Source organism: Oncorhynchus mykiss, chromosome 1 (assembly GCF_057628025.1).
Source record: "Oncorhynchus mykiss isolate SJ-2025 chromosome 1, ASM5762802v1, whole genome shotgun sequence".
Lineage (NCBI taxonomy): Eukaryota > Metazoa > Chordata > Actinopteri > Salmoniformes > Salmonidae > Oncorhynchus > Oncorhynchus mykiss.
The window spans coordinates 46824911-46837867 of NC_143022.1; the positions used below are offsets into that span (position 1 = coordinate 46824911).

Genomic DNA, 12957 nt, shown 5'->3' on the forward strand with positions numbered 1-12957 from the left:
ATGGAGTGGATACAGTGAGATGGAGTGGATACAGTGAGATGGTGGATACACAGAGATGGTGGATACACAGTTGCTGCTGGTGATAGATACAAACACAGGACATACAGTACCAGTCAAACGTTTGGACACACCTCCTCAAGGTTTTTTATTTATTTTTACTATGTTCTACATTGTAGAATAATAGTGAAGACATCAAAACTATGAAATAACACACATGAAATCATGTAGTAACCAAAACAGTGTTTAACAAATCAAAATATATTTGAGATTCTTCAAAGTAGCCACCCTTTGCCTTGATGACAGCTTTCCGCCAGTCTATTCTCCATTGCTTGTGTTTCTTGGCCCAAGTCTCTTATTATTTATTATTGGTGTCCTTTAGTAGTGGTTTCTTTACAGCAATTCAACCATGAAGGCCTGATTCACTCAGTCTCCTCTGAACAGTTGATGTTGAGATGTGTTTGTTACTTGAACTCTGTCAAGCATTTATTTGGGCTGCAATTTCTGAGGCTGGTAACTCTAATAAACTTATCATCTGCAGCAGAGGTAACTCTGGGTCATCCTTTCCTGTGGCGGTCCTCATGAGAGCCAGTTTCATCATAGCGCTTGATGGTTTTTGCGACTGCACTTGAATAAAAGTTCTTAACATTTTCCGGATTTTAACATTTATTTTGATTTGATTTAACTAGGCTAGTCAGTTCAGAACAAATGATTATTTACAATGACGGCCTACACCGGCCAAATCCGGACGATGCTGAGTCAATTGTGCTCCGCCCTATGGGACTCCCAATCATGTCTGGTTGTGATACGGCCTAGAATCGAACCAGGGTGTCTGTAGTGATGCTTCAAGCACTGAGATTAAGTGCCTTAGACCGCTGCGCCACTCGGGAGCCCTTGGATTGACTGACCTTCATGTCTTAAAGTAATGATGGACTGTTGTTTCTCTTTGCTTATTTGAGCCGTTCTTGCCATAACATGCACTTGGTATTTTACCAAATTTCCCTATCTTCTGTATACCAACCCTACCTTGTCACAACCCAACTGATTGGCTCAAACGCATTAAGAAGGAAAGAAATTCCACAAATTAACAAGGCACACCTGTTAATTGAAAGGCATTCCAGGTCACTACATCATGAAGCTGGTTGAGAGAATGCCAAGAGTGTGCAAAGCTGTCATCAAGGCAAAGGGTGGCTACTTTGAAGAATCTCAAATATAAAATATATTTTCATTTGTTTAGTTACTACATGATTCCATATGTGATATTCCACAGTTTTGAGGTCTTCACTATTATTATACAATGTAGAACATAGTAAAATGAAAGAAAAACAGTTGAATGAGTAGGTGTGTCGAAACGTTTGACTGGTACTGTACATTACACAGTATTTGGGCCTTTAGCAGCAGGACACTATGCATCTAAGAGCAGGGACACCTAGCTTTACAGACGGGCCTGAAGCATAGCCAACAGTACAGTATTTTGAGGGTGGTACTTACCATACATGTGACCTGAATGCAAAGAGATGAGAGTGGTTTTACTCTTACAGCCCACTCGTCACACTTTGCTATCCAGACAAAACGAACTACTGTCCGTATTACAACATAGAATGATTACGTTCAGATTGTTAGAGATGACATGTGAGGTATAGACAGTGGTATGTAAAAACATGACTTTGTATGCAAGCCAACCCTCAAGTTGAGCACACAAACACACACAAACAAAGAACAGCTTTAGTGTTAAACGATGATAAGGTCATAGCTTCTGGCTGACTGCTATCTCCAACACTAAGGTGCTCATATTCAATAAACAGCGAACACGTCTTGCCAGCATGCTTCTCTTATTGGCTTGCTGTCCAGACATCATGCAGGGAGATATTGTAGGTGCAAGCTACCTTTTTTTTTTTTTTTTAAATCTACTTTCAAAAAAATCTACTTTCCAAAAAATAAAATACATTAGCATTTAAACATTACAGTACTTTCTTGCAAGTTGATGTAAGATATTTTTCTTGAGTAAAATATAATATGAAATATTATGAAACTGAACATGCAATTCAATCCTTGATCAGTGAAAGAGAGAGTAGAACTATCCCCTTGCAAAGCCATTCGAGTTCCGCTGAGCGGGTTGTACACTTTTGTTAGACACAGGAAGCAATAAGAAACAAGAGCAACAAACAGGGGGAAGCATGGGACTAGCCCATCGAATGCTAAACAGGAATATTGGATGTGTGGAATCTAGGATACTGGAGTCACAGCATCAGGCATCCCACCCATTACCACAGCAACAGAAACAGGAAGCTAGACAAACAGCGCTTGGAGGTCCAAAAGGCAGTAGCTCTTACCTTTAGCTTGGTGTGAAACTCCCGAGATTTCCGTCTGGCAAGAACCTGAATGTGACTGGAGACCTGTTGGTAGGGAGACAAGGGAACAGACAGTTACCATGGAGATGAAAAAGAAATAGGGCCTAAAGCCCGCCACTGCGGGCACACACTCCTCCCTTGACAACTGCATCCAGCGCTTTGTATCCTTCACTGTTTGACAGTGAAAAGTGCTATGCATCATGCAAAAACGACCTTCAATAGGAGACCTGTTTTGATCCTCCTACGCATGGCCACACAGGTCAAAGATCCTTCGCCTGGCCAGTAGTATCAGGTGACCTGCCCTCCAGCAACCTCTAAGGGCTCCAGAAAATGGCAATATGTCTCCCTTAGGGATTGGACCCGTGAGTGGTTTAGATTCCATTACAAGTGCACAGTATATCTGATGACTCTTCTTACCTGCTTTCTTGTCCTTGTCTTTCCCGTTCTTAGTTTGATGTATCTCGCTATCAACTCATTGCGACCTGAGGGAAGAAACAAATCACTCAGGTTTGTGTAGGTAGTGGCCTCCTGGCTTACGTGTCCACTCCAGACAGGTGTGTGTTTGGAGGGGGCCTGGTGGGTGATACTACCCTTGTTCACTTGGAGGGGACCATTTTGTAAAGGCAACACGGACTGGCGGATAACATGTGACCTCGGCCGAAAAAAACAGCATCTGGGGGGATTTAGTGGTGTGACCCTGCACCCAGCAGGCCCGCACTGTAATCTCCCGCCGCCCATGCTGGGGCCTCCCTACTCTCAATCACTCACACACTGTGTACACATAACATGACAATACGGGCATTCATGCAGACGCCCAATTCCCAGATCAAAGGCCCCCAAACGGCCAGCTGTAAGCATGCTTACTGCTGAATAATTCATTATTTTCACCAGCTTGCAAACACACTCAGCGGGACTTGGCAAGAGCAAGAAACAAGCGAGAGGGAGAGTGACAGAGCGAGAGGGAGAGAGAGAGAGGGAGGGTGAGGAAGAGAGGGAGGGTGGGTGAGGAAGAGAGGGAGGGTGGGTGAGGAAGAGAGAAAGGGCAGAGAGAAAGGGAGAGACAGACCGTGGGATGGAGAGAGAGAGAGCCAGAGAGAAAGAAAGAGGGAGAGAGATGAGAGAGGGAGTGAGAGAGAGAGAAAGGGAGAGAATGAAAAAGGGAGAGAATGAGAGGGAGGGACAGAGCGAGACAGGGTGAGAGAAAGCGAGAGAGAGAAGTTTAAAGACCCTCAACCTAACAGACCAAACCAAGAAATCCCTCCCCCATGATACTCATAAATTAGCCCACTATGAGTTGAGTAAGCTAATATCTATTTCCAGAGCTAAACAAAAGAGTGCACTGCCAGAAGAGAGACAAGAGAGAGAAGTTTCTGCACTGATGGACATTATTATTGTCAAATGTCTCATTAAGTTTCAAAGAGGTAACACTGCGCCATTTCCCTCAGCTTTCTTCAAAACCAGCTCCATCACATATTCCTGCTTTGTTTGTTGTCTCTGTAAAACCAGCCATTTAAGGGGGGGGGGGGCTGAACTTCCTGATTTGGCCTCATTTTCAGCTTGGTCTTTAAGAAATGCAGCGGCCATGACTGAAGCCAAACGAGAGTCTGTTGTGTGTGTTAGCACGTGGCAAGTGTTTGTACATTCACTCTGCCAAAACAGTACACAGTTACAATTGCTCACCCTTCTAGATAACTTGAAACAGTCTAACCAGGTCTTATGTTTTGAAATTGCAGAGGCTAGCTAGTGCTAGCCAACTTCTTTCGCCAATTAGCTTCAGCCAGCTGGTGTGCAACCGTGGCAAAGTTGGTTTGACATTGGATAGATTATCTCTGGGGCTAGTTAGGGACCATCAATAAATTATACAATGTAAATGGGACAATATTTTCATGTTGCACATCTTTTAGTTGACTCATAAATACGTTCAATATTTGTAAATACATTTCTATAATTTATAGTTGGTTTGAGGTTTTTAAGTTTGGTTTGGAGCTATTGACCTTTTAAAAATATTGTTTACATTGTGTAATTTACTGATGTTCCCTATCTAACCCCATAGGGGTATGGAATGTCAAACCAAATTGACCATGGGCATTACGATCTGGTCATTTGCAGCTGCGCTCTGAATTGATGATTACTTGGGTGCTGCCAGCTTTGGGCAGGATTTAAATAAACCAAACCCAATGAAAACTGTTACAGTAGTAACAGTACCCTTCATTCCATGACATAGACATTTTTCCTATCATCTCGCAAATCTCTGGTTTGGATGAGGCTGACTTTAAGACCAGAATAATCCTATTTATACTTTGTAGTCAAGTTTGACACTAGGATAAATGTTTCTGACTAACATCGATGCCACATAGGCTGTTTTCAAAATTCGAAGTTGCTTTTTAGGAGCAGTCACTCTTTAATATCATTATTGCATGTGCCAAGAAACACACAAATGAGTTCTCTCTGAAATAACATCTTATTCAAATGCATTGCAAATCCTTCAAGCAAACTGGACAATATCTCCTTTCATTGGCTATCCCTTAAATAATAAAAATGACGGAGAACATAATGCAGCCTACAGCAGAGGTTAGAGCAGGGTCGGAGTTAGGGTTAACAGATTGGAGTTGCGAGTTCAGTAGGTCGACGAGATAAGAGTTTGTGTGTGGGTTGGAGATGTCTGACTATGTAGAGTTGGAGCTTAGAGCTCTCATTGCTATGGTTTGCCTGATCAGCAGACTGCTACAGTGCTACTTGACAGCTGATAGTGTGTGTGGGCAGTTTTGTGTTCCCATTTCAGCTCCCACTTACCAGGCTGACGGATGGAGCAAGACACTGACCCACAGTGACCCGGCCTCAGCCCTACTGATCCAGGCCAGGGGTTAGAGGTCAGGGGTCAGAGACAAAGGGGAAGTGACACAACACCACACAGTACACACAACATAACCAGAGAGAGAGGTAGTTTAGCACCCTCCACTGACACCAACGGACAAGATAACGCAGGTTAGTGTTTTCGTAATACACGTAGAAATGATTTTGTATTGGTAACAACAACTTTAAAATTAGATTTTTTGTTTGTTTTTGTTTGTTTTTGTGTTTGTGTGTGTGTGTGTGTGTGTGTGTGTGTGTGTGTGTGTGTGTGTGTGTGTGTGTGTGTGTGTGTGTGTGTGTGTGAGAAACTGCACGTCTCTTAGCTGAGATCTTTTTAAAGCTCTCATTTCCTTTCCCGGCCCTCGTTTTAAGGATGGACTGACCATACCCCCACAAGGCACTCCACTGCAGCATCCAGGGTGATGTCAGAAGACCCTAGAGAACACTCTGGCATTCTGACAACCTGAGGATCACTCATACACTCACTCACTGCTCTCTTCATGTGGCTTTGCCATTAAACGCTCCTCCAATAAATGTCTATTGCCAGGCAATATGAGCTGTTTCCAACCTCATAACAAGGGATTTAAAGGCTTTTCTCAGAGATGGTTTCCAAGTGACATTGTGAATCACGGGCCATAAGGAAAGACAACTGTGACTTGCCCTGTTCTTGACATTACCAAAGTTGTGAAACACTGAAATGGAATAAAAACCAAACACTTTATAGGCAATGAAATGATCTTGAACCAGTTAAAGAAGCTGCCCTCCGTAATGTACGGTTCTATTCATTTTCCTGCATGTTGCGTTCAAGGTAGTGAGGCTAGCAACTTTAAAACGTATCAAAAGTATCAACTCCCAACATTACAAAATCCCACAGAATACGCACACGTACAACAAAATGCCTCATCTCTTGGTCCAGTGCTCAAACTTGTCGCAGGCACCCTCCTTTCATAGCCCTCTGACTAGCTTATATTTACACTGTGACGGGCGCCCTAATCCTTTCCGCTCTTTTACTCCCCCTTCCCAGAATGCACTGGGCCCCAGGCAAGCCCCTGACTCTCGGCGGAGCGGAGTGAGTGCAGGAGAGACCCAAATCCTCTGGACAATAGCCTGGCTGTCCCGCCGGCCATGATGGATGACTCAAGGGTCTCAGGCCTACATTAGCATCACAAAGGCCTAAGCCAACAATATGGAGCCTTTCAGTGGGAGGTCCCCTGGCTGGCTGGGGAGACGGGAGAGAAGCCCTATAACTACTACAGACTGGAACATTACCATGGCCAGAGCTGCTGTATATTTACTCCTTCCCCAGGGCTCTGTCTGGTCCAGCCTCCATATTGTCACACACAAACACAGAGGGCTACCTTGGGGTATGTTATCGGAATAATAGCCCCGTCCAAGTGATTAGACCCCCCCCCCCCCCACATGCGCATTTGTTTTTGTTTTGCTTTTGAAACAGGGAAGAGGAGGATTCTGCTGTGGTGAGAAAGAAAACAAAGATATCATAGGACACATTGCTGCTCTATCATGCGTGCAATGATTTACTATGATGTTAGAGGGGGGGGGGGAACGATTGTTGTTGTTTGAAGTAATGTCTTTGTTGTTGGAATGTCGTAAACAGACGTGGCAGTTTCACCGCTTCGGATTCCAACTTTAAAGCTCCAGAAACCAACTATACCTAGAATTTCGCGCCCTATGTGGAAGGAAGCTAGGTGAATTGCAACAGCACTAGGCTGTATTCAAAACAAAACTCTCTCCTCCCACGCATCCCATTTCCCTGTGACATGGTGGAGACTCGTGCTTGAGCCTTTTACTTTGGTCCAAAAACTATATTTTTGTTGTTGAAAAGATATTTCACAGAGATATTGGTGGTAAAATGATTCCCTATGCTATACAGTGTTCGTTTTCCTCACATAAACTGAAATTAAGAGAACAGTGTAGAATTTTAGCAACCAGGAAAAAATTATTTCGACATTGGCCACTTGACCCAATTTCCACTAGATAACACAGCCAAAGTCAAAACAGCTTTTCCCATTTTGACAACAGATGGCGCTCCGGTGGGAGAAATCAATAGGCGAATATCACAGCCCATCACAACACTGGCGGATAAGAAATACTGTGAAACATTATCATTCCACTATGACTGCAGATACTGTATATTATGGACATTTTCTGAAATTTCAATGCAAAAATTCATGTGTAGGCACCTTTAATGCATCCAAAGAGGCTGCAATGTCACAGGCATACAAACTACAAGGTACAAACACACAGATAGAAACAAACAAAAATACTGCGTATTACTTCTGGACCTGTTTGAATGGAAATAGATCTAGCCCTGGCCCTGTGTCCCTAAACCAGATGGTGCTGTTCTGACCCATCCCTTAGCTTGGAAATAGGGAGCTTAGTCGGATAAGATCTACAGCTCCAATGCAGGTGTTTCCCTCAGAGCAGTCAATGGGTGCGGCCGTCACTCCCCCCTGACAAATAAATCCTCACACACTCACACGTACACACTCCTGGCAGGCTGACATCTGACTCCATCCCCGACCAGCTGCCCATTCTAGATGGCTTAACACAGTACATTATGACCCCCCCCCCCCCCCCCCACACACACACTCCCATTTAGAGAATGGGCCAGAGAGAAAGACTTCAAGGCCAAAGTCAGATGGTCTGAGGCCGTGACGATGGCTTTTCTCATGATCAACATACCCGTCCCCTATGGATGTATCCAGCTCGCCACCAAACACAACACACTTCATTACACAAAAGGAGCCACTGGCAAAGCCAAACACAGCAATCAGGGAATATCAAACATCACTTGCTGTTCTAATTGCTAATTTGGGGAAATCTTTGCACTGTAATGCACATGTGAAATGAATGGCAGAAACATCCAACATTTTGATTAAGGCACCCCGTAGTATGCAGCAGTGATTTTGAGTTTGTTTATAGAACCATTTCAGTGGTACTTCCAGAACACAAAGGTTTCAAAGTCAGAAAAACATTTTCTTAATGCATGACGTTTAGGACGGAAGGCTGATGTATGCCCGATGCCGATAGCCTCGACTCACAATAAAGCACTTCAGTTGTTTTAGAATGACTCCAAACGTCATCTTGAGCCCAGTCTCTGATGAGCTTGGAGTACACTGAGGAGTCCACAAACCACAACGACCACGTCTCGGTTTGGCAAAGGACCACTGTATTCATTCATCGCAATTTTTTAAATTAAAAAGGCACTGTGTGTGTGTTTAAGTGTGTATGTGTGTTTAAGTGTGTGTGTGTGTAAGTGTGTGTGTGTGTGTTTAAGTGTGTATATATATATATATATATATACACAGCAGAATGGCACTCTAAGAACCACAATTCACTCTATCCCAAAACTGTGGCCCACTACGCATACTCACGGCCTGTGGGAGTGAGTGTTGCTGGTTGGTTGCAGCCGTTGGTTGGTTTTAAGGGGACTAATTAGCCATGCTCACCTGTGTGTTCGAGCCTCAGAGTTCTGACAGAGAAGCCCGAATGGAAACATTACACCAGTGTGCTGGAAATCTCACATGAAAACATGTGAAATATCCTCAAGTGAACTCCACAGGCCCTTAAGCTGCCTGACGAAGGTATTTACCTTTCAAGATTTTCTTCAACCTAGTCCCAAAAAAATGGTGTGAAGCAAAATGTACTGTACATCGGAATTGTTTAGTCAACCCAAACAAGTACTGTACAGTATTGGTGAGAGAGAAAGAAAGAGAGAGAGAATGAGAGCGAGAGAAACAGCATTGAGTGTTGTGACCGCTCACATATTCTCCTTTCTCGACAACACTTTCTGTCATCATTACCTCTATCATTCTGTCCCTGTGTGGGCCTTCACACAAAGTACCATAAATCTATCATGTCTTTCAAAGGAACAAATTGTTCCTGGAATAATTACATCAGAAGGGAGTGCAACATAACGACCTACAGATGAACACCTAGTGCTCTTTTACGAACCAAACACTCCAGACACACACATGCCCTCGACGCGAGAGGCTCTGTTAAGAACACGTTCTACCCCTGAAGGCCACTGAGTCATTACGAACAAACAAAGATGTGCCAAGAGCCTCTTTCACTCCATTTACCTTGAGAGGAAGACAGAGGGAATACCACTGGATAATAATCTCTATGCCTTTTGTTTCAATGGTTATTGTACGAAGATCTCAAATTCTGTTATGTAAACATGGCAGATCTTTGTATGTCATGATATTGATATTTCTGTTTCGTGTGTGTGTGTGTGTGTGTGTGTGTGTGTGCGTGCGTGCGTGCGTGTTTGTGAGACGACAGGTACAGGCATGCCCTTCGTGGTCACAGCTCACACCCCTCTGGAGCCACACGGGAACACATTACTGCAGCATCCGGGGAACTCTCCTCTTTGAACATTTCCTACCATCCCACTTTCACCATAGCCATTCATTTTGAAGAGCGAGAAAAAGCGGAGGTCTGTAGTGTATCTCTCATTCAACAACAATACATTCATTATAAAAGAACATTCTTTGTTACAGTACAGCAACTGGCAACTGCAATTCGACTGTCAAGAGTTTCCCTGATTAGGGTTGGAAAGGTAAAGGTTTTAACCACTGCCACAGTACATCCTGACTGTTATAATGCTTCTCCGGGGCTCAGCACTATGGTGACAGCAGCCACTACTATTCAAATCCTCGGATGCCGTCTACCAATAGCACCCTTCGCTTTATCACAGGTGACAGTTGTGATACTCGCCATTGCATCCTGTATCAAAACGTTGTCTGGTCCTCATTAAAGTCGATCACTTCACTGTTCCCTCTTTGTCGACAAAGCTCTACGACACAAGCTTCTGACTTACCTAAACATCGCTGTAGGAATATAAAAACATGAGATACCAAACTCGTTCACCAGGTTGGTTAACTCTTGAGGTTCCTCTGGTCTCCACTGAACTAGGTGAATTCGCTGTATTTTGTAAAGCACCTCGTTGCTGGAACCAACTACAAAAAACATTACAGTTGGATGTTCTGGTGCCGCTCGGGCAATTTCAAATATTGATTTGGGACCCTCTTATTGAGGAATGTAATTGTTTTTCTTTAATATTTGTGTTTTGCTGTATTTTACTTGTTTTATATTGTATTTGATTTAGAGTTTGTCTTATGAAATTGGATAAGCAGAGCTCCCTTGTGAAAGAGACCCTGGTGATTCCCTGCTTAAGTAAAGAAAAATGAAAACGTAAACATTTCCTAAGTCCATTTTTATTTTACACACCTTCAAAAAAAAACACCCAGACCTTCAGTTGCACATCGTCAATAACCGGCCTCCCTCGCAGGACAAAGTCATGTCGCGCCACTCTGAGGTAGTAACATAACAGATAGTAAAATCAAAGCTACCTACCTAAAAACCCCTCAAAAAACAATCCCACCACAAAAGACCACTACTCTTAATACAGAAAATACAAATAACATGTTGTTTTCTGGCTATACTTTTTTTCTCCTTCCCACAACCTGTGCAACCATATACAGCAGAATGGTTCTAAACAAAAAAAATGAAGAGGAGCAACTTCTGTGTGTCTCCATCCTTCGTTGAAGATAACGTGTGCAGGTCACACTCTTAACTCTCTCTTACGCATCATCTTTGCTCTCTAAGAGGCACAATACAATGTATGGGAAATACGTATAGTGTTCAGAGGAGAACTCGGAGGGGAAGTTCCTCGAGGTGTGGAGGAGGTGGGTCTTTCCCACGGTGCCATACAGGTCCACGCCAGGGAGAATGACAGTGGCTCAGTGCCAATACCAACTCTGCCCACACCACGGTACTGTACTGTAGAGAGCAAGCTGGTATGAGCGTTGACTGACAAGACAGGTAGTCCATTAGCCGTTTGTACCGTCACTTTAAACCATCTCTTCGAGACTCGTAAGTTTCAGCAGCTAGTATTATAGTTGTATTATTACCTAGAGAGGCTACAACTATAAATGCTAGAAGCGGAAGTCAAGGCTCTGTACTGTACCCATCATATAGTGAAGCATACTGTCATATATTACTGTAGTTCCATGATACTGTATGTACCATACAGGGAGAATAGCCTGAGGGAAACCCAGACCCAAGGATGACTCAGACTCAAGCCACCCCAGCATGCTTCACCATTACCCTGAGGGCACGAGGACTATATTTCTCATCTCATACGGCCATGTTGTCAGCTTGGATGTACAGGATCTTATCCGCAATAGCTAGAAGGCAGCGACGAGATATCGTGTAAACCAAATCAATCCTCACGAGTACACAGCGTCCCATGACTCATTTTCAAAGCCTTTTCTTTCCTTTTAAAGAATAATTGAAAGTTGGCTAATCATTAGTGACAGTCACAATGTATCATAGAACTTCAAAGGGCCAAATCCAAACCTGATCCAAGATTCACTACCTATACCTCAGTCACGACCTGCTCCTGAAGCAGAGAGGGGAAATGGCCATGTCACCAATGGTGCTACAAAACTCCAGCCTGCCTCTGCTCTGGTCTCTTCTCCAGCTAAGCCATGCTGGGATATTTGGCCTGGCCAACAGAGAGACAGCAGATTGCTACGGTCTAATGATGATGAGGCATCATGACAGGCCTCTCCACTCACAGGATAAATGGTGGCAGAATGGAACCACCGCGGAGGCCTATCTGCTCCTCATCTAAACCAGATGGAGATTGTCAATACCATTTAAAAAAAACACTGATTTCTCTCTAGAATTTATCGCTCGGATAAAAGACGTGCAAAGTGGATGATACCTTAGCAGACATTGTGCCATTAGAGAGAAACAGCAAGCAATCGTACAAGTTGTGGTGGAGGAGTTATACGTTTCGTGATCAGTCTGTACGTGGGCTTTTTTAGGGCCGGGCTGAGGTCATGTCCCTTCCTTCCACCTGCTCAATCTAGTTCCTGTAGAGCAGCCGGCGCTCCACAAAGAGGAAAGAGCCTCTCCCCAGCCCCAGTCACCCAGCCCCAGTCACCCCCCCCCCAGGCCGGGCTGGGCACCGTGCCAGGCCCCACTGAGACTCAAAGCACCCGAGAGCCCCACAGGTAAACACTGAGATAAGCTCCGCTGTAACAGGAAAAATAGACATTGTTTAGAAGCAATAGGCAGTTGCTATAGAGACAGTTGCTAATTAACTGCATTGAGTGGAGGGAGCAGAGGGCTGAAGAGGGCCACTCAGGAGGACCTGAGCCATACTCTTACTTCACTCCTCCTCCTCTAGTGACTAATCCAGGTCGCTCTGCGTCGTTCCTCCAGTCTCTCAGATGCCAACGCCAACGATGTACCGCACTGTCCCTCGTCAAACATCTGTCTCACATCGTGAAAGCTCAGCTACTGTCTGTTCAGGATGCGACCCGAGCGGACAGCAAATTAAGTTGTTATTGAATCCAGGCCAACTGTGTGGCTCCAGTGCTAACTAATGCAAACAATTGTATTTCTAGCAATCAGCCCACTTAATCAGCCTGGACCACCTCTCTATCAGTTTCTCATCAGCTCTGGGATGAGAGGGAGGGCCCGCAGCACAGTGGTGGCCAACAGGATCTGAGTGTTTCGTAAAGGCAAATCCATGGTCTGCTATGTGGAGGATATTAATTGTAGACAAGGGAGATATTAGGTTGTGCTACAGGCAACATGAGTCCACGGTGACTCACAGTTCAAGCACTAGGACCCAGTGGATCCACGGCTGGGAAGAGAGGTTGGAGTGAGTTCTTCCACAGTTCCAGTAATCACTGCTCATTACTCCAACTCCACATGC

The 12957-nt window shown here is 44.3% G+C and overlaps 1 protein-coding gene across 2 annotated transcripts in view; it reads right to left on the reverse strand.

The window, feature by feature from the left end:
• Positions 1–12957, reverse strand: part of LOC110523724 (transcriptional enhancer factor TEF-1) — a 41653-nt gene that overhangs the window by 11904 nt on the left and 16792 nt on the right. For both annotated transcript variants that reach the window (XM_021602691.3, XM_090232376.1), the window contains 2 exons: positions 2766–2830; positions 2331–2393 (listed from right to left, as the gene is read on the reverse strand). In XM_021602691.3, coding sequence (XP_021458366.1) covers positions 2331–2393; positions 2766–2830 — 128 coding nt within the window. The remainder of the gene's footprint in view (positions 1–2330; positions 2394–2765; positions 2831–12957) is intronic.